This window comes from Chiloscyllium punctatum, chromosome 33 (assembly GCF_047496795.1).
Source record: "Chiloscyllium punctatum isolate Juve2018m chromosome 33, sChiPun1.3, whole genome shotgun sequence".
Classification (NCBI taxonomy): Eukaryota; Metazoa; Chordata; class Chondrichthyes; order Orectolobiformes; family Hemiscylliidae; genus Chiloscyllium; species Chiloscyllium punctatum.
The window spans coordinates 28654009-28679608 of record NC_092771.1 but is presented as its reverse complement, the minus strand read 5'-3'; the positions used below and the strand labels follow the sequence as shown (position 1 = coordinate 28679608).

The following is a 25600-nucleotide window of genomic DNA, read 5'->3' as shown; positions in this document are numbered from 1 at the left end:
GAGGGTGCAAAGAAGGTTTACAAGGATGTTGCCTGGCATGGAAGGTGCTAGCTATGAAGAAAGGTTGATAAGGTTAGGGTTGTTTTAATGAGAAAAAAGGAGATTGAGGGGGACCTGATTGAGGTTTACAAAATCATGAAGGGTATAGACAGGGTAGATAGAGATAAGCTTTTTCCCAGGGTGAAGGATTCAATAACGAGAGGTCACACTTTCAAGGTGTAAAGTTTAAGGGGGATACATGCGGCAAGTACTTTATACAGAGGGTGGTAGGTGCCTGGAATGTGTTGCCAGCAGAGGTAGTAGAGACAAGCACGGTAGATTCATTTAAGATGAGTCTGGACAGATGCATGAGTAGGTGGGGAGCAGAGGGATACAGATGCTTAGGAATTGGGCGACAGGTTTTGACAGTGGATTTGCATCGGCTCAGGCGTGGAGGGCTGAAGGGCCTGTTCCTGGGCTGTAAATTTTCTTTGTTCTTTATTCTTTTAGCAGGTAGTGAGCAAATTAGACAAAGGAGAGCCAGTAGACATGATCTGTTTGGATTTCCAGATGGCCTTTGGCAAGGTGTCACCCAGGAGGCTGCTAAATAATATAAGAACCCATGGTATTAGGTACTGGCGTAGATAGACGTTTGGCTGACTGGCAGAAAATTGGAAGTACAGATAAACGGATCTTTTTCAGGATGGTGACTAGTGACCAATGGAGTTCCGCAGGGGTCAATATTATCGCAATTACTTGCATTATATGTTAACAATCTGGACGAAGGAATTGAGGGCATTGTTGTTACATTTGCACAAAATTAGGTTGTGGGACACTTCTGTGATTCTGTGGTAATTTTGCGGAAGCAGGCAGTCTGCATAAAGGCTTCAACAGGCCAGGGGAGTGGGCTAAGAAGCGGCAGATGGAATACAATGTGGGAAAGTGTGGGAAAAGAAGCATAGAGACACAACTATTTTCTAAATGGGGAAAGGTTTCGGAAATCTAAAACACACAGAGACTTGGGAGTCCTAGTTCAGAACTCTCTTCAGGTTAACACGTGTTCATTTGGCAGTTAGGAAGGCAAATGCAATGTTAGCATTCATTTCAAGAGGACTAGAATACAAAGGCAGCGATGTACTCAGACTGTATAAAGCTCTGGTTAGACCACATTTGGAATATTGTGAACAGTTTTGGGCCCTGTAGCTAAAGAAGGCTGTGCAAGCCTTGGAATGGTTCCAGAGGAGGTTCACAAGAATGATCTCGGGGATGAAGGGCTTGTCATGTGAGGAGCGGTTGAGGACTCTGGGTCTGTACTCAATGGAGTTTCGAAGGATGAACGGGACTCTGATCGAAACTTAAAGGATATTGAGAGGCATGGATAGAGTAGACATGGAGAGGATGTTGAGGTAAAAACAATGACTGCTTACATGTTATTTCAGCTGTTTGCATATAATTGCATTAGATTACTTAAAAATGAAATTGACACAGCAATTGTGCTGATATGTTTAAAAGTTGCAGATGGGAATTTTAGATACTGTCACTGCCAATAAAAAAAAACTCCAACACATACTTGCCCTAAGGTTAAGAATGCAGTCTCTTCCATCCCCATCTTGATATTGCACAGCAGTTTTATTTTACTGAAAGTAAATAAGGCAGAAGCAGACTCTAGGCTTACATCAAACTTTGTGACATTAAAAATGTGATGCCAGATGGAAAGCTGAACTGCTTTTTAATGTCATCTTATACGTAAAAATAAAACAAATATGCTGTTACTCCAGCATTAGACTTCAAAGTACAATGCTGCTTATGCAATAAATTTTGTATTGCTATAAACCTAATGTTCAATTGAAATAAATGTCTGTAAAAATAAACGTTGCACCATTTCTTTCTAGATATCAATGAATGCAGGACCATCCCAGGTATCTGCAGCAATGGGAAGTGCAGAAACACCATTGGGAGCTTTAGATGTAAATGTAATAGTGGCTTCGCCCTTGATTCAGAAGAAAGAAACTGTACAGGTAAACCACTTACTTACCTAATCAAATCAGTGGATAACAGTACTTCTGGAAATAATAATGATGTTGTGGGGAATTATGTTGTGAGGCAGAAGGGAGAATACTTTGCGGAAGATTGGTTTTGCACAAAGTGAAAGCCGTAGTAAAATCCTTAGTCTTATTTTATTCTTGCTTTTGGATAAAAATTTTGAATATTGCTGAAAAGGGATACATTTTGTCTAAGCTTTTCATATTGCAGTTGTCAGGACAAATTGCAAGAAATATCGATGTAAAGGGAACAACATTTATACTGTATGAAAGGAGAGTACTGATTGGTTGACAGATGGACTGCGATTGTTAGACATGTTGCCAAGTATCAGTTAATGATGCCCAATGCACTTAGCTGCCAAGCTTTATGAACAGTCAAGGCATTGCCCCAAGAAAGAAATCAGAGTTGAACCAGGCACAGTGCATGTATATTTTCTTCCCATCTGCAAAGAACAAGGCCCTCTGTATTAATACATGCGCCAAGCTTAGTGCCCAAAATCAGTTGTTAGGGTACATTTTTGCACGCTCAGGATTAATTAGTAAATGTTATCAAATTGCCAAATCACATCTACTGGTGGACACTTGTGAGTTTTGAAAGCACAGGTTGATTAGTTATGGTCAGTTCCTTGCATGATATGAAGAGCCAAAGGAATATGCTTGCCAGCAACATCCTGTTATTAATGTTGCTACTGCATAGGAGTGATGTGAAACAGTAAGGTATTCTGGTTCATGTCTCAGAATATTAGAATATTTTAGTTTTGAAGTTAAAACATGGATGGGATCAGGTCAGTCAGAAGATTTTCAGGAACCAAGTTTGGAATTTCTTTACACTTTGGAGATTTAACTCCACAGCATATCCACTAATCAATACAGTAAACTTTGTTTTAACTAACATTTTGCGAACCAGCTCTCTTGATAAACCAGTGTTGCACCTGCCACTTAGTGTGTTCTGACCCTTATATTCAGCAAAGAATTGTGAGTGAAGTCTTATCAATACTAAGAAATTATCTTTATCTATTTCAACACAATTAATACTATAATAACAAATACAAACTGATGACTAACACTGTAAATCTAATTAACTAACATACTTTAGCTTAACTTTGAATGATCAACTCGACTCGCCAACTTTCAGGACATTTATATGGTCATTGGATAGGCATATGGACGAGTATGGAATAGTGTAGGTTAGATAGGCTGCAGATTGGTTTCATAGGTTAGCACAACATCTAGGGCCGAAGAGCCTATACTGCGCTGTAATGTTCTGTGCTCTATGTCCTAAATACCACCATACTAGATCTTAGCCTTGATCCACGTGGCGATGCTCATTTGGTTCTCTTCCGGTGGTCCCAGGGTTGTCTTCTCTTCACGATTGTTTGTCTCAAGTTACTGCTGTCGAGGGTGGTGTTGCGGTGATTCTTATACTTGGAAGTTTTCACGCTTTGGAAGGGTCTTCGATTCCTACAAATGGGAACAATCAGGCTTGATGTGTGGATGGTGGGATGGTCCTTGGGCTTCCATTCCTGAAGGCGTTAGGGGCATGTAATCGGGTAGCCTTTCCCAAATAAGAATTGTGAGATGCCCCTTTGTTCTGGAAAACAACTTAATGTTTCCTGTTGTCCTGGGAATGGACTGGGTCATTTGTATACTGTGTAGTCTGTGGCATGTTTATTTCGGTGTTTTTAACACAGGTACTTACGGCAAGGCTTGGCTCAGTTTTCCGGCATGCTTTATTTGTTATCCAGTTTTTCATAAATCCACCATTTTGAGTGGCCCGTCCAGCCATAGTCTCTCCTCTTGACCCTGAACGCAAAGTACGATGGATCACATGATCACAGACCAATTTCCATGTGGTGACTTTATGATCATCCAAGCTCAAGCAAAGTACAACATACGCTCAAACAGCTAAACTCCGTTGTTTATCACAGATAACACATTGGAAACTGACAACTAACTGAGGTCAATAAAACATCGTCAAACTCTACATAAATGAAACATCAAAATTCAGACTGAATGGCTAATTAAGCAAGTTTGTTAAATTAGAAATAAATTAGAGATTGGAAATTCATGGCAAAAATCAAGCAACTTTACAAATCCTGAGTCACATCTTTAGCAGAACAGTGATCAAATAAGGGTCACTGTGTACAAGTGCACAAACAATCCGGAGAAACATGTTATACAAACAGGATAAATGAATATTTATAGTGACTTTTTAAAAGGCTTGTTGAGATTGTGAATTGAGTGAGGTCTCTATGTTCAGTCTTTGGGATAGTTCTATTTTCTACCTGGTGAATTTGACAGTGAGGATAATGATGTATACCAGGGTACCCAGGATTAGCCAACACAGATAGATATGACACATGATGGACCCAGGGATGGATTTGTATGTTGAAGCCCCGGTCCCAGAAATCTGTCCACCAAGTAGTAATTTTAATTTATTTTATTCATTCTTTGGCATTGTTGGCCTGCTGTATTACCTTGGTGAAGGTACTATGGGCTGTGGCCAATAGGTTTGAATTTGGTGTAACTCCTCCAGCAGAGGTTTGAGACCAGTATCTTTCTTCTCCCAGTATTCCCCCAGATTTTGGTGGAGTTTCTCATGTGCATTAAATTCCACCCTCTCCCTTTTGTGTATATTTATCAGCTGAGTTAGGCCTACCCTGGCAGGTATGTGTGGCCTAATACAGAGGGTGATGTTGGTAACATTGCATTGTGCATTCCCATACTGTTATGTGCTAAGTGAGGTTGTGTGGCAATATTCCCTTTCTCCCCTGTAGGCTACCCGTGTTATGTTAGTGTCCAAGTTGATAGCCTTTATGGGGCGATTCAGACTGGTGATTGTCTTGAAACTACACAATGCATTTTCATTCAAATAAATTGGGTACAGGCATGTTATTTCTGTGTTAGCTTGTTGTCATCCATCCAGAGTAGTGCCTATGAGCCTCCCTTCCTTCTCCACTGCATACAGTAAGGTGCCATCATATCTTATCCATTGTCCCTCTTGAATAGTGCTTATGTTTTCTGTTTTAAACACCCTTAGTCGAATTCTGTCATCTGTGGTTATTGAGATTCTTCATACCATCCCTTAGGCTTTCCCAGGAGTCCCTTTACAATCATCATTGAACCAGATTTTGGTCAGTTGGCAGTCTGATAATTTGGGATGCTTCTTTCCCCTAAGTAAATGCTCTATCTGTCCATCACTGATCCAGGATGGAACCTGTCTCTAGCTAACCTGATTGAGATTTTCTGTCAACTGTTCTATCATCTACTGTCCATATATGCTGCACACGGTCCAGTTCTGTTGCCTGCTATCATCTTCCAAATTCCATTTTATTTTCTGGTTTATTATTTTGGCATGTCGTTCTAATACAGCTACCATAAGACTACCGGCTTTAATCCCACTACTTCCCCTTCGCCATGCTGCAGACTTTCTCATTAATTGTATCCAAAGTCTGTTTTACTTGTTGGGTCAGGACTCTGAGTTTATTGTCCAGGTCGGTCAAATCAAGGGCTTTAATCGTTGATACCCCTGTCCCATTTGCTCTCGCTACATCATTCAATACTTCCGTTTTATGTCGCTTCTCCGTTCCAGGTTTGGCCTTCTCTTTGTCTATCCTAATCTCTCATCCCAATAATCTACGGGTCAAGTGGAGATGTAGTCTTTTAAGTTGGGGGGAACACCACCCTGCCAGTTGGGTTCCTGCTAAATTCACCTCCACAGGTACCAATTTGTGGTATATGTTATCAGACATGACTTTTCCAATGGTTTTAAAACTAGCCCATCTTGTGGACCAGGGGTGGCTTCCGGACAAACGGATTGGGCGCCACTGTGGCTGGCTTTAGGCTGTTCCTCATGTCATACAGCACGAACTTCACCTCTTTGAATTTTCCAGGTCATCGTGGTCTGAGTCTCAGTCCCTTTTCTACGCCACTTGCTCAGCATCCTCTCTCTGGGCACCCATTGTTTGCGAATCCCTACCAATCACCCATGATGTCTATGCTTAGGTAGCAAACACCTGAACTCTGATATGTTTTCCGATGTACTGCCCGCTGGTTGTTACACCCGGACACTATACTTTTATTGGGGTGTACCAATAACACATGTCCACATGGCCTGTTTCCAGTGGGCCAAACCATAAGTACCCTGGGTACATATATCCTGGTCTGATCGGTGTTTCTTGTGTATTATTTCCAGGAATGATGACAATCCCAATGAGATAGACTAGATTATGTTCCATGTGGCCACAGTTGTCCTGGGGAGAGATGAAGGTTGTTTCTGTTGTCATCCTTGTCGAAGATACGAATAGTTTAGAACAGGTGTAACGCATGCACTCTCACCCTTTCCCACTATGTTTTTAAGGAATGGGAAGCCCATATAGAATTTTAATTCAGTTGTAGATGTCTGGTAGGTTCCAACCTCGGTTTATAGTGGCTGTGGCCTCATTTCCTATTTGTAGGGGTTTATCACGTATGTAGGTTTAAATGGCCTGGCCGTGGAGTGGTCGGAAAGACTGGAATGAGGTGGTCAACTCGGACCCAAACAATGTACATTTGGTACTATGAAGTGGTCGTTATGACCAAAGGATTAGTAATACAAGAAGGTGAAATCAGTCACAGAGGTTGCATCAAGTGAGCGACACTGGGAATCTGAAGGTTGGATGGAAACTTGTAGGAAATTAGCTGTAAAGAGATAAAATGACATCTGGAAGTAAACAGGCAGTTGTCTGAACGGAGTGTAACTGATCTTTGATCTGTGCACTACTTTTCTAACATGATTAATCCTATCAGAATTTATAAGAATATGAGTTGGCCTCACTGGACCTATAGAGAAGTGTGAATTATTTTGAGTGTGGATAATCAGAAACAGCTGCACCCCACTTTGGATGTCCGTCAGAAACCAGTTCTTCATCTGGATTAATGACTTAGTACATTCATTAAATAGGCACCCAGTTTGTTCCGAATCCTCTGTCTTTGTGTGCCTGGCAATATTGTATCCTCCAAATTCCCATGTTCATGATCTGTCATTACTCCTAGTGGTGATGCTCTGAATGCTGAACATTGCTATCTGACAGTCTGATTCAGTCTATCTTTCCCTTGTCTGCACTAGTCTCTTAGTATTGTCTCACATCCATATTGTAGATACACCACCTAGGGTCCGAATTGAGGACTTTCGATTTCCTTGCCTGCCAGGGAGTTAAAGGGGAGTTCTGTCTTGTCTCGACCATCGGGAGTGTGTAACATGTCACTAGTGGTTGTTCCAATCTGTTAGAGAGTCCTCTGTTAAGTCAGTTAGTTCGTCTGGGGGTCCCACAGGTGTTGAAGCTGCAGTTAGTGGTAGTGATGGGAGAATGTAAATTTCATCGGGGGTGCATTGTGACTGAGAAGATGTCAGGGGTATCCTTGGTATCTGGGCTAACCTTGGTCTTATCACTTGCTCTAGGGTAGTGTCATCTGCCATACATAGCTCAAAATGATGAGAGTGGCTATGTTGAGTGCCATAGGCCTTTAGCTGGTTTACATGGTACCAGCCAGTCTTTCTTGTGGCTAGTAGAATCTTGTATACTGAGAACTCACCTTATCCACTGCGGTGCGGGGACGTGAGTATTTAGGGGAGATATTCTATAGGGTATTCGTCAAGGTTAACTTTACTGTCGAAGTAAGCCTTACTTAATTTCCTTTTATTCTCTAACCTGACAGCTGCTGCTAACTGAGCAGCCTTGATACTTTGGGTGACCTGCTGCACCACTTTTTTTGGGGTGAGGGCAGGTTCTGTGAGGTCGAGGCCAAATAGGTGGTCGACCCCTTTCATGGGTCAGACTGTCATTAGGGCATGGGAGTACACCATGTGGATCGGGAGATGGTGTTGCATGCTGTCGTATGGACAAACGTAAGTACTGTGTCCCAGATTTTATTGTTCTGCTGAACCATCTTCCTAAACACCCCTTTAAGGGTATGGTTTATGTTTTCCATGATCCGACTAGAATGAGGGTAGTATGCAACATGGAATGTGATTCCAAGCATAGTCATCACATTCTGCATGACTCAGCCAATGAAATGGGTTCCCTAATCTGATTCGGGATTGGAGGGAAGATCCCATCTCGTAAGTACCTATTGTGGTAGGATTTGTACGGTCATTTTGGCTGGATTTGTGCTCAAGTCATAGAGTCCTACAGTATGGAGACAGGCCCTTTGGTCCAAACTGGTCGATGCCAACCAAAATGTCCATTCATGCTAACCCTATCTCCCTGCACTTGGCCCATATCCTTCTAAACCTTTCCTATCCATGTATTTGCCCAAATGCCATGTTGTTAATGTACCCATCTGAACTACTTCTGCTGGCAGCTCATTCCATATGCATACCACCCTCCGTGTATAAAAGTTAACCCTCAGGTTCCCTTTTACTCCTTCCCCTCCAAACTTAAACTGATGCCCTCTAGTCCTCGATTCCCCAAACCTGGGAAAAAGACTGAGTGTATTTACCCTATCCATGCCTCTCATGATCTTATACATTTCTATAAGGTCCCCCCTTAGTCTCCTATGCTGTAAAGAAAAAAGTCTTAGCTTGTCCAACCTATCCCGAGAACTCAAACTCTTCAACATCTTTGTACATTTCTTCTGCACTCTTTCCAGTTTAATAACATCCTCTCTATAGCAAGTTGACCAAAACTGAACACAATACTCCAAGTGCGGCCTCACCAACATCCTGTATAACTGCAACATAACTTCCCAATTTCTATACTCAGTGTCCTGACTGATGAAGGCCAGTGTGCCAAAAGCCTTCTTCACTGCCCTGTCTACCTGTAACTTCACTTTCACAGAACCGTGCACCTGAACTCTCAGGTCCGTCTATTCCACTACACTCCTTAAGGCCCCACCATTCACCATGGAACTCCTACCTTGATTTGACTTTCCAAAATGCCAGAACACACACTTATCTATATTAAACTCCATTTGCCATTTCTCAGTCCACTTCCCCAGCTGATCAAGGTCCTGTTGCAATTTCTGACAACCTTCCTCACTGTCCACAATACCGCTTATTTTAGTATCATTAGCAAACTTACTATTCATGCCTTGTACATTCTCATCCAAAGCATTGATATAGATAACAAACAGCAACAAGCCCAGCACTGACTTCAGAGGCCCTCCATTAGTCACAGGCCTCCAGTCCTACAAGCATCCTGTCACTATTACCCACTGCTTCCTACCATCAAGCCAATTTTGTATCCAATTTGCCAGCTCACTCTGAATTCCACATGATCTGGCCTACCAGAGCAGCCTACCATGTGAAACCTTATCAAAGACCTTACTGAAATCCATATAAACTACATCTACCTCCCTGCCATCATCAATCTTCCTGGTCACTTCAGCAAACAGCTCGAACAAATTTGTGAGGCATGATCTCTCACTCACAAATCCCTGCTGACTACTCCTAATCAAACCCTGTCTTTCCAAATGCATATAGATTTTATCCCTCAGAATCCTCTCAAGTAACGTACCCACCACAGATGTTAGATTTACTGGTCTATAGTTCCCAGGCTTTTCTTTGCAGCTCGTTTTTTCATTCATTAATGGGATGTGGGTGTTGCTGGCTAGACCAGCATTTATTGCCCATTCCTAATTGCCCAGAGGATTGTTAAGAATCACACATTGCTGTCTGAAGTCACATGAAGGCCAGACCAGGTAAGCATGGCAGTTTCCTTCTTTAAGAAACGTTAGTGAACCACAGACATTCTTGAATAATGGTACAGCATTCGCTACCCTCCATTATTCCAGGACCTCACCCGTGGCTAATGATGATGCAAAACTTTCAGCCATGGCTCCCGCAATTTCTTCTCTAGCCTCTACTTCCTCAGAACGCCAGCTCATTGTGGGTTGACTCTGCAGGATTGAAGTTCACATGTGCCTTCCTCTCTCTTCAGTGGCTTGTGAAACTAAAGTCCTAGCCCACTTAGTTGAGTCAGTCACAGATAACTGACGCCTGTTTAAATCTCCATAGACTCTCACAAACTGTATCCATAAGTGACTGGCGAAGGCAGTGAGGTGTTATCCCTTCTTTCGTCTGCACTTGTTTAGCCTATCTCCAGGGTTTCCTTGATTGTACCCAATTGCTGTTAGGATTGCTTCTTTCAGGTCGACTAGGGTTCCTTTCCCTGCATTTAGAGCGGCTGGGGTTGCAGACTATGCTGACTAGCTCAAACACATTACATTGAGTCTACCTCTTTCTCATCTCACCCATTCAAAACTTTTTGTTGTCTGACCCTCTCAAAGCATACATATGGATCTGCAGATGGCTCAAAATCTGGAAACTTATCAGTAATTTCAGCTCATTGTACTGCCCTAAATGGGGTAGTGTATGTTATCGCTGGGGCATCTTGGAGGGTGCTGAAGGTTTTGGCGCCTCTGGGAAGGGTGGTGGCATACCCTAATCCTCCGCAGCCATGACATACTGCTATGCGTCTTCCCTGAGTTCATCCCAGTGTATCTCCAGTCCTTCCCTTTTAACATCCCCATTTACGCACATTACTCCATTGCAGAGTAAAAGTTGGGATTTTAATTTTTCAATCTCCCGCAGGCACTTAGTGTGGTCTGTGGCTGCTTATTTCTTATATGACTGGTGCATTATCTTTTGCTGCTGCTTGTAGATCTGCACGTTCATTTTTTAATGGCTTACTTTGTTCTCAGTGACTTCTTTAGCGGACACTGCTCGCTGGGTATGCTTTCTCACATTGAGTTTGCAGTTGCACCATGTGTACTACGTTGGCCTGATTTCTTTGGTCCTGAGTCACATTTTTCAGTTTCAACTCTGCTACTTCTTTCCTTGCATCTTCTAATTCTTTGCAAACTTTATTCAACTCCTGCTCAGTTCCTAGTAATTGTCCCAGACAGCATATTATTGCTATGGGTTTTTCAAGTTTGGATGCCTCCTTCCATTGAATTTTCCTCAAATCCTTCCAATATATTTGTTTTTGGGATCCTGATCGCGTTTCATCATTACAGCAAAATTCTGCCCACATGGGCCACTTTTTCTTTCTGATCTATTGTCTTAACTTTTTCTCCCCATGTGGGACAATCCTTTACTCTGGCGCCTTGCTCTGCCATTCTGTAATAAACTGAAGGGTATGGGGGTGGATCAAACTGAAAATACGGCTTTCACTATGTTCCAGTCCTAATCCCACCAGGTCTATACCGACGTTTGGTGTTTTAACTTACTTATACCACTAAGGGTCGCACACACCCCCCCACTAAGGATCTCTCTCTCTCTCACACACACGCACAGAAACAATAATTTGCTTAATTAGGAGTAGACACCTGTTGGCTTTATCCTTTAAAGAACAGTCCAATGTAAACCTTTCTATTACCTGTGATTTAGTTGAATTCCTGCCGTTACTTGGGACTTCGTCCTCTTAACTCAGGCTTAGGCAAAATTTTAGGGAATACTAGGTTCCGTGGGGTTCGACTTCAGAACAATGAAGTCATTTTTAATTGAGTCTCATCCCAATTTGTTGCACCTGCCACACAGTGTGTTTTGACCCTTATAATCAGCAAAAACTCTGAGTCAACTCTGAGTAATAAGAAATGATCTTTATGTATTTTGACACAAATAATACTATAACAACAAATACACTACAAACTAACAATTAATGCCATAAATCTAATTAACTATCTTATATTTTAACTTAACTTTAAATGATCAAATACCACCACACAAAATCTTGGCTTTAATCAATGTAGTGATGATCATTTGGTCATCGTCTTCCAGTGATCCCAGTGTTGTCTTCACTTCACAGTTGTTGGTCTCAAGTTACCGCTTCTGAGGGTCGTGTTGTGATAATTCTTATACCTGGGATTTTACGTGCTTTGGGAGGGTCTTCAATTCCTACCAATGGATCAATCAGGGCTTGATCACCCTGATCGACAGGGCCCAATCAAGTGTACATGTGTTGATGGTGGGATGGTCCTTGGGCCTCCATTCCTGAAGGTATTAGGATTTGGGCAGGTTAGGAGAGTGAGCAAAGAAGTGGCAGATGGAATACAACATGGAAACGTGTGAGGTCTTACACTTTGGTGGGAAGAATAGAGGCATAGACTATTTCCTAAATGGGGAGAAAATTCAGAAATCTGAAGTGCAAAGAGACTTGGGAGTTCCCGTCCAGGATTCTCTCAAGTTAAACTTGCAAATTAAATCAGTAGTTAGGAAGGCATACGCAATGTTGGCATTTATTTTGAGAGGACTTGAATATAAAAACAGGGATGTACATCTGAGGCTCTGTAAGGTTCTGGTCAGACCACATTTGGAGTATTGTGGTGCAGCTTTGGACCCCATATCTGAGGAAGGATGTACTGGCCCTGGAGTGTGTTCAGAGGAAGTTCACGAGAATGGTCCCATCTTAACATATAAGGAATGTTTGACGACTGTGGGTCAATACTCGATGGAGTTTAGAAGAATGAGAGGGATCGAACTGAAACTTATAGGATACTGAATGGAAGCTGTTTCCATTGGTAGGAGAGACTAGAACCTGAGGGCACAGCCTTAGAGTAAAGGGAAGACCTTTTCAAATGGAGATAAGGAGAAACTTCTTCAACCAAAGATCGGTGAATCTATGAAATTAGTTTCCACAGAGGGCTGTGGAGGCTAGGTCATGGAGCATATTTAAGACATGGATAGGCTCTTGATTGTCAAGGGGATCAAGGGTTATGGGGAGAAAGCAGGAAAATGGGCTTGAGAATCTTATCAACCATGATTAAATTGTGGAGCAGACTCGATGGGCAGAATGGCCTAATTTCTGCTCCTATGTCTTATGGCATGTAGGTCAGGTAGCCTTTTCCAAATAAAGGTTGTGAGGTGCCCCTTTATTCTCGAGAACAACTTAATGTTTCCTACTGACCAGTGAATGGGCTGGATCAATTGTGTATTGTGCTGTCTGCAGCTGCAGCCTGTCTGAGTCTGTAGCTTGTCTATTTCAGTGTTTTTGCGCAGGTACTTCTGATTAATGCTTGGCTCGATTTCCCAGTATGCTTTATTTATTATCCAGTTTTTTCTAAATCCACAATTTTAAGCGGCCCATCCAGCCACACCAGTGAAAATTTGTACCTGTAATAATGGAAGTTTACCGTTGTCATGATTGCCACAATGTCTAAGTAGTCAGATGAGAGTGCGAGTGAGAAGGCTCTCTGCCAGTAAGTTTTATTTAAAGCAAAGTTGCATTATTATTCATGATTTATGCTGTAAATGAAGTATAGCATTGATGTATATGCCCCCTGCATTATGTTTCAATTACTTAGTGAGTGGTTTTACATTGATTATGTGGATCTCTCGATCAACCAGCGCACTCCTGCTCCCATAGTAATACAGCAAACATTTTATTAATCCCATAGATGCCGATTAATAAAATGTTTGCTGTATTACTGATTAAGTCACAATCCGGAGTCCAGCCTGATTACACAGTTTGACAGTTATTAGGAGTATGTCCAATCTGACGGCCTCAGGCACATTTTTGGATACTGAAAGCAGGTACAAGGTATTTACATCCTGAATGTAGATTAAAGTACCAGGTTTCTAACGCTTGACTGTTCAAGTTGAAAAGAAGAATAACAATGTTTTGACTTCAGTATGCTTCTTCTGAGTACATTTGTCATCTAGCCATCTTCTGGACTCAGTCAAAATTAGAAATAGGCATTTTTTGGGTTTGGGAATGATTTTACCAGAGGTTAACTCCCTCCCCATCCAAACTAAGCCAAACTCAACTTTTTGTTAAATTAAAATTCCCCTGAGGGAGAAATTAATTGTTGTTGCATCTGCTTTTCATATGCTAAATGGTTCAAAGTTTGTGCAAGATTTGTAGCTCGGGTGCTCGTTGTTGTGGTTGTGTTCGCCGAGCTGGGAATTTGTGTTGCAGACATTTCGTCCCCTGTCTAATGCTGGAGAAAACATCACAGAAGCGCTTCACAGGAGGCTCCCAAGCACTGAGGATGTCACCTAGACAGGGGACGAAATGTCTGCAACACAAATTCCCGGCTCAGCTAAATGGTTACCTGGAGGAAATTTTGCTGACCTCTGTTGCCATATTTGATTATGGGGGATGGTTAGCCTTCATAATCATCCCCAACCTATCTCCCATATTAGCTTGGGCAGGTAAGGGGTCAATGAGCTGCTTACCTCAGACCTATTGAGGCCTTTGAATAGTCAGTTGAAGGCCACTTTATGGCCTCTTTCCACCTCCGTTGTGATGGGCAAGGCAAGGTGGAAGAATTGGCCAGTCTGCTACTTTCTTAACAGATGTAGAAGAAAAAAGTTAACCTCCTGAAAAACACTTCTAATCGCATTAGTACAGGTAGAAAAAATGCGTCCATAGCCCTGTGTCTTAGTCACACCTCTAACATTCCAATCAATCTCAACTGTCCTTCAGAAGTAAGACATTTGCCATTGATCTTTTCCAACATGCTAGGTTACTTGCCTTCACTGGCTGAACAAATTTGTTTTATGTTCTTACCTATACTGTAGTAAAATTGATGACAAAGAGGGATTTTAATCCTCAAGAATTGCAGACAAGCATATTAATCAAAAATTATCAGAAAACAGCAATATTTCCTGAATTTATGCATGCTTTAAAAGAAGAAATACTCCTTTCCTGGTTCAAAATTAAAGAAGCATTTTAACCTTGACTGCCACAATTTTTGATTTCAGATATTAATGAGTGTCGTATCTCCCCTGATTTATGTGGTCCTGGAACTTGTGTTAACACACCTGGAAGTTTTGATTGCGAATGCTTTGAAGGATATGAAAGTGGATTTATGATGATGAAAATCTGCATGGGTGAGTTACAAATAAGAGAAACAGTGATATCATTTGTTTACCTGAATGCTACAGGAAATGAGTGTACCACTGAAGTACCCATAATGTTTGTACATGTTTTACAACCTAAAACAAAAATCTAATTTGAAAGATTTAATTTCAGTTTCTAGTCATGTTACATATGCAACTACTTTTGTTGCCTGAATTGATGCTGTTCCTGTTCACCACTGTGTAAGTGACGTGGTACACTTGGAAACCACAATGCCATATGTTGTATCCTTAGCTAAAATTGAGAGGATTTTGGAAGTACATAAGTTGTTTCCTCACAAATTGAGAGTGAGTCAGCTGAACAATTTTGTACACTTCTCAGGGCTTACTTTCAGAGCACTATTTGTAAAAGTTTAATTGCAGGTTGCCTCTGCATTCTAGCTCAAATATAAATTACATGAGATGTGGGAAGGGAAGGGAGGGAATTTTTATAAATTAACTAGGTAGTCCCATTTGCGTTCTGTGCAATAGCCTAATTTCCTCTTGGAAAATAACTGCTGGTCATGGGCCGTTAACTACAAAAAATTGACCATTATTGAGTTTACATCACAGTCTGCCACAGCTGCTGCATAATATCAAAGAATAAGTCATTGTTTCCCAAAGGAGAACGAAACTATGTATTTCACTGGCCAGCATTTCATGGTTCTATAAAGATTTCATTATCATTTGATCTTTAAGTATTGCTGAACATTCTTGAAACCTTTATTATTTGTTGGTTTGTTCTGTTTGAGATTTGTTGTATGCGCCTATCTATCTATGCAGCTGACTTTCCCTTATCTTCCTTTGTGTCATTTTCCATTTGGGCACATTTACCTTCTCTAAAGAATGTTTTTGTTTCCCCCTGTTTGTCACCTCATCCCAGCCAGGATTATCATAAGGGCATTGGGATACTAAAATATTGACTGAAATTTATCACACTTCTAACTACACATCAAAATTCAGCATCCTGTGCTGGATTTCCACACACATGGATGTTATGAAGATGGGATCAGACTTAGCTGTAATGCCTCCAAGATTCATTAGCAAATGAGACTCCCCATTAAGGATGTCAGATGACAAATAACATCCAAGAAAAATGCTAAAAAAAACAGTGCTCGATGGTCATTACTACCAATGAAATCATATTCAAATAAGATGCTGACCATCTGCACTAACGTATGGTTCATGTTAGAGTGCTTCATAAAGTGTTGTCACTAAACATGTTGATGTACACTATATATTTTTATTTTACAAAAAACTGGCATCTCCATTTCAAAACACAGCTTTTAAGCAAGTCCGATGAATAATAGACATTCTTTTTTAAAAGCCCTGAAGAAGGTCTTATGCCCGAAACGTCGATTCTCCTGCTCCTCGGATGCTGCCTGGCCTGCTGTGTTTTTCCAGCACCACATTTTTCAACTCTGGTCTCCAGCATCTGCAGTCCTCACTTTCTCCTAATTCTTCTCTAAAATCAATGTTTTCAAAACAGTTAGGTAACAATTTTTTGAACAAATCTTAACAGCTAGCTAATCTCCCAAACTTTCATTTTTCCTCAATCTGAGGCCAGGTGTTGAAACAGCCTGATAGCTTTCTCTGCCACAATTCTCAAAACAATGTTCACCTGAAAACATTGATCTCTAAATGTCATATGGTGCTGCAAGTTGAAGTTGAGGATATCCTTGAAAATGTATCAATGTCGTGGTAATCGCTTTAAGAGAAAAGTCCATGCCTCAAGGCAGAACTTTACTGATAACTAATGTAGCAGCATTTGAATATGTTTAACAAAAATGTATTTACAGCAGTGATACATGTAAAGTTATATTGGTTCTTTTCCAGAAACATGCATTGGAGATTAAAGCTGGAATGTGTTTGAAATGTAGACACATAACAGAAATATTTGAGAATTCATTTTTGCTATCTACTCAATTTGTGATTTACAATGCTATGTTTTGTCTTGTATTCAATCCTTGTATGTTATAAACTTCAAAAATATTTTCTGTAATTCCAGATATTAATGAATGTGAACAAAATCCTCTTCTGTGTCGTGGTGGTACCTGTGAGAACACAGATGGAAGTTTCAAGTGTGTCTGTCCTCGTGGCCATGAAGTGTCTGTAGATGGAACGTCATGTGTAGGTGAGCTGCGATGAGTGACTGTAGACAAGAACTCTTATCCAAAGTGTGCTTTTAAGAGATAACTTCAATTCATTAAAGTATCTTTTTTGTATATATGATGATAAAATGTTAAGAATTTTACAATAATTTGAATAAGAGAAAACCAGTTATGTTGATTTAATGGTGTTTTGATGAAAAGAGTCGCAGTAATTTCATGACAAAGCATTTGGCAAGGTTTCTGGGTGGCCTTCCCAGCCTTTGAATGAGGTGGGGCATGCAAGAAAGTTGAGTAAATCATGTGAGATGTCCAGCGAAGAGCTTCTCTCATTGACAGCAAAATTTCCCCTTTTCCTTGTAAATGTTGAGACAAACTTCTTTTAATTGATTGGGAATCTGGGGGAGGTAAAAGTCAGCGTGGTTGTCAGAGAGGGGTATGAAGAAAGGATTTGGGGATTCACCAGTTATCATTGACCTTCTTCTTACACTGCTGAATGTTTCTCTGGACAGTTGAGATGCACTGATCCAGATGGAAACTTTGAATCAGCTGGCAGAGTCTTCTCACATGGCCTCCTCTGTCTAGAGATAAGAGGACATCCCTCCCCTGCACAACATCATTTAACAGAGCCCCCAGTTCCCTCTCCATGAAGCTAACACTAGTTTAATCATATCTGTCAACTCCAGGAAAATTTAATGACCTTGTAAGGCAGTTCTAGACTGCCAATGCTTGACCTGGTGCATTGTGGCTTTTTAAGTATCTTGCCAGTGCCAGGAATCCCAGGAGGTCCTAGCCGTGGCAAGTACTTCTTCCTACAGTGAGTGAGAGAATTACACCATAGGAGTATGATGCGTTGTTAGTGAGATGTGTTTGAGACAGTCACACACCAAGCCTTGCATCAAACTTGACAAAATGGCGCTGATTCGTTTCTGGTACGATTCAGTCTAATCTGTTTGTTTTTAAAGCAGGAGAACAATTCTTTTAATAAACTCTGAGTGTACCTTTTTTCTTTATCCCAAACTGCAAATTAGGTTTGCAAAGAACATAATACAGCACAATGATGTTGCGCCGACCTGTGAACTAATCTAAGCTCAGCCTCCTACGCTATACCATCATCATCCATGTGCTTATCCAAGGATTGTTCAAATCTCCCTAATGTGTTTGAGTTGACTACATTAGCAGGTAGGGCATCCCAAGCCCTTACCACTCTCTGAGTAAAGAACCTGCTTCTGACATCTGTCTTAAATCTGTCACCCCTCAACTTGTAGTTATGCCCCCTCGTCCAAGCTGACATCATCATCCTAGGGAAAAGACTTTCACTGTCTACCCTATCTAATCCTCTGATCATTTTGTATGTCTCTATCAAATCCCCTCTTAGCCTTCTTCTTTCTAATAAGAACAGACCCAAGTCTCTCAGCCTTTCCTCATAAGATCTTTTCTCCAGACCAGGCAACATCCTGGTAAATCTCCTCTGCACCTTTTCCAATGCTTCCACATCCTTCCTGTAATGGGGTGACTAGAACTGTACATAATATTCCAAACATTTTGTATAGTTGCAGCATGTCATTACGGCTCCGAAACTCAATCTCTCTACCAATACAACCTAACACACCGTATGCCTTCTTAACAGCAACTATCAACCTGGGTGGCAACTTTCAAGGATCTGTGTACATGGACTCCAAAGATCTCTCTGCACATCCAAACTACCAAGAATCTTTCCATTGACCCAGAATTCTACCTTCCTGTCATTCTTCCCAAAGTGAATCACCTCACGTTTAACTGCATTGAACTCCATTTGCCACCTCTCAGCCTAATTCTGAAGTTTATCCAAATCCCTCTGCAACCTGCAACATTCTTCCACACTGTCCACTACTCCACTGACTTTAGTGTCATCTACAAACTTACTACCCATCCACCTATGCCTGCGTCTAAGTCATTTATAAAAATGATAAACAGCAGTGGTCCCAACACAGATCCTCGTGGCACACCACTAGTAACCGGATTCCAGGCTGAATATTTTCCACCAACCACCACTCGTTGCCTTCTTACAGAAAGCCAGTTTCTAATCAAAACTTCTGAATCACCCTCAATCCCATGCCTCTGCAATTTCTCCAACAGCCTACCACGTGGAACTTTATCAAAGGCCTTACTGAAGTCCATGTACACCATGTCAACTACCCTACTCTTATCCACATGATTGGTCACCTTCTCAAAAAACTCAATAAGGTTTGTGAGACATGACCTGACCTTGACGAAACCACGTTGACTGTCTGCAATCAAATTGTTGCTTGCTAGATCATTATAAATCCTATCTCTTATAATTCTTTCCAAAACTTTTCCTACAACAGATGTAAGGCTCACTGGTCTATAATTACCTGGGTCATCTCTACTGCCCTTCTTGACAAGTGCACAACATTTGCAATTCTCCAGTCCTCTGGTAATAAACCTGTAGACAATGATGACTTAAAGATCAAAGCCAAAGGCTCCAACACTTCCTCCCTAGCTTCCCAGAGAATCCTCGGATAAATCTTATTCAGTTCAGGGGACTTGTTTATTTTCACTCCTTCTAGAATTGATAACACCTCTTCCTTACTAACATTGATCCTTTCTACTCTAATATATTGTAACTCATTCTTCTCCTCTACAATATTCTCCTTTTCCTGAGTGAAAACTGATGAGAGATATTCGTTTAGCACCTCTCCGATCTCCACAGGGTCCACACACAACTTTCCACTTCTGTCTTTGACTGGCCCTATTCCTACCCTAGAAAGGTTTAGGGTCCTCCTTTATTCTATTTGCTAAAGGCTGCTCATGTCCTCTCTTTGCTCTTCTTAACTCACTCTTTAAATCCTTCCGAGCTTATCTGTAACTCTCCATCGCCTTATCTGAACCATCTCGTCTAATCGTCACATAAACCTCCTTCTTCCGCTTAACAAGAGATGCAATTTTTGTAGTAAACCATGGTTCCCTTACCTTGTCACTTTCTCCCTAACTGACAGGGACACACCTATCAAGGACATGCAATACCAGTTCCTTAAATCAGCTCCACATTTCGATTGTCCCCATACCCTGCATTTTGCTACCATATTCTATGCATTGTAACTCTTGCCTAATTGCATTATAATTGCCCTCCCCCCATCGACAACTCTTGTTCTGTGGCCTGTATCTATCCTTTTCCATCGCTAAACTATACGTAACCGAATTATGGTCACTTTCTCCAAAGTGTTCACCTACCACTAAATCAAACACCTGGCCTGGCACATTGCTAAGCAGCAGATCCAGTGTGGCCTCCCTTCTTGTCAGCCCTTCGATATACTGTGTCAGGAAACCCTCCTGTACACATTGGACAAAAACTGATCCATTTGACATACCAGAGTTATAGCATTTCCAGTCAATGTTGGGGAAGTTAAAAGTCCATCATAACGACCACCCTGTTCCTTTCACTCCTACCCAGAATCATTTTGCTGATCCTCTCATCCACATCTCTGAAACTCTGCGGAGGTCTGTAAAAACAACTGTCCTGTTGCTAACCTCAGTCCATACTACCTCAGGAGGAGTCCTCGTCAAAAGTTCTTTCACTTTTATACTGTCCTGGACTAACAAGGCCACCCACCCCCCCGCCCTTTACTGCCTGCATGTTCTTAATGAGGGATCTAAACCCTGGAACTTGCAACATTCACTCCTGACCCTGCTTTGTCTAAGTCTCCAAAAAGCCACAACATCGACGTCCCAGGTACCTATCCTTGCTGCAAGCTCACTTATTCGGATACTTCTGGCGTTGTAGTAGACACACTTTAAACCAGATTGCTGACTGCCAGCATATTCCTGTGACCGTGAAATCCTGTCCATGCCCTACCTACTCTCATCCTCCTGTGCACTGGAACTACACCTCAGGTTCTCATCCCCCTGCTGAGCTAGTTTAAACCCACCCCGCATAGCACCAGCAAATTTCCCACCCAGGATATTAGTATCCCTCTGTTCCAAGTGAAAACCGTCCTGTGTGTAGAGGTCCCATCTTGCCCAGAATGAGCCTCAATTTTCCAAGCGCCTGAAACCCTCCTTCCTGTATCATGCCTGCAGCCATATGTTCAGCTGATATCTCTCCCTGTCCCTTGCCTTGTTATCACGTGGCAAGGGTAACAAACCAGAGATAATAACTCTGTTGGTTCTAGCTCTCAGCTTCCACCTAGCTCCCTATGCCTCTTTCTAACTATGTCGTTGGCACCTTCATGGACCACGACTTGGGGCTGGTCCCCCTCTCCCTTCAGGACCTCAAAGACACGATCCGGGACATCACGGACCCTGGCAACTGGGAGGCAACCACCAACCATGAGTCTCGTTCCCAACAAACCTTCTATCTGAACCTCTAACTATTGAGTCCCCAATGACTAACACTTTCCTCCTTTCCCTCCTTCCCTTCTGTGCAACAGAGACAGACTCTGTGCCAGAAATCTGCACCCCACTGCATGCCCTGGTAAGTCATCCCCCCCCCCCCCCCCTCCAACAGTATCCAAAACAGTATATGTGTTTCTCCGGGGAACGACCATGGGGGATCCCTGCACTGACTGTTTTTCCCTCCTTCGAACAGTTACCCAGCTTTCTTTTTGCTGAGGAGTAACTGCGTCTTTGTAACTCTTATCTGTCACAGCCTCTGCCTCCTGAATGATCCGAAGTTCATTCAGCTCCCGCTCCATTTCCCTTGGTCTTGGAGGAGCGAGAGTTGGGTGCACTTCCTGCAGATGTACTTGAATTGGATACTAATGGCGTCCCTCACCTCAAACATCATAAAGGAGGAACACTCCTCTCCCAGCACTCCTGTCCCAATTTAGAGATTCTGCCTATTAGGGAACATGATCGTACAAAAGCTGTTTGATATTTGTTTCAATTAATGGAAGTAGAAAATGTGAGCATACACAGTCTGAACCGTTTTGGCCTTGCAGTTTTCTCTTTGTTGGAGTTAGTAATCAAACCTAGTCACTTGCTGCATTTCCCAAAATGAAGAATCTTTAGGATCAAAATGCAGTGATTGTCCTTTTACATTTTTTAACATATTGTCTAGTTTAACTATTTCAAATATTTTTATAGATATTAATGAATGTGAGTTGAGCGACAACCTTTGTAAAAATGGACGTTGTGTCAACATGATTGGACAGTACCAATGTGCTTGTAATACTGGATATCAAGCAACACCTGACAAACAAGGTTGTGTTGGTAAGTGCTGTTAAAACTTATTGAATTATTAAATTGGTAAATTACTAAAGTAACTAGATTATAAGAAGTTATTTTTCATGGACTGGTGGAATGGTTCATTGTACCCTTGAACCCTACAAAAGTAAAGAGCACACTCATATAGACTGTTTAACACAGAATAAGTAATCCTTCCATCTATCAAGAAAAAGCAAAATTAGATGGATAATCTTTATAAACGTGTGTGTATCCTGACAGCTCGCCAATATTTGTATTGCCAGTTGCAAGTTTTCAGCTTCATGGCTATGTGGGTTGGGAACGAGGACTTCAGCAAAGACAAAAAACAATAATTTGCATTTATGTAATGCCTTATGAAGTGAGCTTCACAAGACACTTTTCATCACATAAAAATGCTATTGAGTCTCAGACGATATCAGAACAGATGACCAAAAGCTGGCCAGACAGGTTGGTTTTGAAGATCACGTCAAAATGGGAGAAGAATTTAGAGGGAATTCCACAGTGTAAGGCAACTGAAAATATAGCTGCAATCCTTGGACCAATTAAAATTAAGGATGTACAAAGGTGTCAGAATTGGAAAAACAGGGGGGGCAGCACAGTGGTTCAGTGATTAGCACTGTTGCCTCACAGCACCAGGGATCTGGGTTCGATTCCACCCTCGGGGAACTGTATGTGTCAAGTCTGCACATTCTCTCTGTGTCTCCGTGGGTTTCCTCTGGGTGCCCCAGTTTCCTCCCACAGTCTAAAGATGTGCAGGTTAGATGGATTGGCCATGCTAAATTACTCATAGTGTTCAGGGATGTGCAGGTCAGGTAGACTCGCTGCAAGCTAAAGTAGAGGGTTTTTGTATGAGCACAGGTTTATATAAGAAAGAAGATGGGTGGACAGTGAAGAGAGCATTGGAATTGTAGAATCTATAGGTAATAAAATCATAAGAGTTTTGGGAATATTTGTAGCTCAGGTTGAAGTTCTGGATATAGGTTTGCTGGCTGAGTTGGAAGGTTCATTTTCATATGTTCGTCACTACACTAGGTAACATCTTCAGTGAGCCTCCGGACGAAGCACTGCTGATGTTTCCTGCTTTCTATTTATTTGTTTGGGTTTCTTTGGGTTAGTGATGTCACTTCCTATAATAGTGTCATTTCCTGTTCTTTTTCTCAGGGGGTGGTAAATGGGATCCAAGTCAATGTTTTTGTTGATAGAGTCCTGGTTGGAATGCCATGCTTATAGGAATTCTCGTGCATGTCTCTGTTTGGCTTGTTCTAGGATTGATGTGTTGTTCCAGTCAAAGTGGTGTCCTTCCTCATTCGTATGTAAGGATGTTAGCGAGAGAGGATCATGTTGTTTTGTGGCTAGTTGATGTTCATGTATCCTGGTGGCTAGTTTTCTGCCTGTTTGTCCAATGTAGTATTTGTTACAGTTCTTGCAAGGTATTTTGTAAATGATATTAGTTTTGATTGTTGTCTGTATAGCGTCTTCCAAGTTCATTAGCTGCTGTTTTAGTCTGTTGGTGGGTTTATGGGCTACCATGATGTCAAGGGTTAAAGCTAATGCATCTTCTCTGAAGTAGTTCCAGTGCAAATATATTCCTCCTGAAATAAACGGGCCAAAACTGGATAGTTATGGTTTCAGCAGTAACCTGATCAGTTGTAGCGATGCTTCACTTCATTTATTCTCTAGTGCCATGCTCCTTTGTCTTGGGTTTATTTGCTCGGCTTCCCCATACAGTGAGTATACCTGGAGCCTACTACAAAGCTATTAACCCCGCTACATAATGTAGGGATCCAGTCAGAGAATCAGTGGATTGGTGAATATTTTTTTATTTTCCACTTCAAGTAAATTCAGGAAAACGTAATCCCATGAACCCCTGGAAAGACCATGTAAAAGGCAAAGATTATAACAAACAAACTAATCTTCATTTTTTTTCTCCCCTGGGAATGGTGGAAATTAAATATGAACCTCATACTCAAAATTGACAGTAATTGACAGTAAAAACAAAGACCAAATTGCTGTATAATTTGATTTGATTTATTATTGTCTCAAGTACAGAGATACAGTGAAAAGTATTGTTTTGAGTGCTAACCAAACAAATCATACCTTACATAAATACATAAGGCTAATAGAACAGAAAACAGAGTGTTCCAGCTACAGAGAAGGTACAGAGAAGGTAAAGATCAGCTCTGATATATGAGAGGTCTATTCATAAGTCTAATAACAGCAGGGAAGAACCTCTGTATAAGTTTACTGCACATTTCAAAAACGATGTCTTTATTGCTTTGTTCATCAAAAGATGTAAACGAAAGAATGAGTGCACTCATACACCACCTTGTAACAATTAAATTTATTCTTCAACTAGCACTTGAAGGTCTTTGACATTCTTTGACTGTTTCTGGATTGCAAAGTTATTGGTTTCAAACTCCCCGTTATTGGTGATATCAGATTTCATGCTACAGGTTTAACTTATTTTATGTACTGTACCTAACGTCATGTGGTTGTATCATCAATTCAGATTTGAAAATGTAATCTACCCAAACTAGACTGCAAAACTTATTCTCAAGTTACTTTCTGTTACAGACATCGATGAATGTACAATCATGAATGGAGGATGTGAGACTTATTGCACAAATTTTGATGGCAGTTATGAGTGCAGCTGTCGGAGTGGCTATGCATTGCTCCCAGACCAACGATCTTGTACAGGTAAGACATAATTATTCAGAAACCATTTTGCTATAAATACAGACAGTTAAGCAATTTCAGCAATAATCTGCAATCCCAAATGTATTGATCTCATTAGAATGTTCACTATTTCAGATTGAATCATTATTAAAGGGTATTAGAATTAATTCTGTGGTCTACTTTTTAACTCTAAGAAACATGTTGAAATTTTAAGTTGTCTTGTTTGTGTCAAGATATTCCATTGTGTCCCAGCAAAGTCAATTATAATAATTTTATCGCACTAGCATAATTTTAGTTAATATCTGTCAGTCATCTTTCATGAATTGAAGCTTAGACATTTTTTGTTATTAACCATGAACATGTCATTAATATACATGCAGCCTACTGCCCTGTTCCTAGTCTTAAATTCTCACTTCCAATGTTGGAACAAAGAAATTTCATGCAAACTGTGTTTAGATGTGTTATGTTTGTTATTGCACTTTATATAACTATAACATTTTGTTTAGAGTATAATCCAATATAAAATAACTTAGATTTCTCCTATTTTTAATTTTCTAGTAATTTTCACCTCCCCTCCTCAAATAATTGACTACTTGTTGAGATATGTACAATTGAGCAACCTCTTTATTCAGCCTTTCTGTGAGAGCATCACACGGTCAGCAAGTCAAACGTAGTTCTATCGTTACCTGATATTCACACATGCAGTTCCAGTAGGGGCATTGAATGACTATTGTTAGAACACTAGCCAATTTTTCACTTTCCAAATTCAT

The 25600-nt window shown here is 41.1% G+C and overlaps 1 protein-coding gene across 1 annotated transcript in view; it reads left to right on the top strand.

Moving 5' to 3' along the window:
* The window catches only part of LOC140458518 (fibrillin-1-like), a 574711-nt gene that overhangs the window by 374488 nt on the left and 174623 nt on the right, over positions 1-25600 (top strand). The window contains exons 25-29 of the mRNA XM_072553247.1: positions 1872-1997; positions 14707-14835; positions 16850-16975; positions 22035-22160; positions 24729-24851. Coding sequence (XP_072409348.1) covers positions 1872-1997; positions 14707-14835; positions 16850-16975; positions 22035-22160; positions 24729-24851 — 630 coding nt within the window. The remainder of the gene's footprint in view (positions 1-1871; positions 1998-14706; positions 14836-16849; positions 16976-22034; positions 22161-24728; positions 24852-25600) is intronic.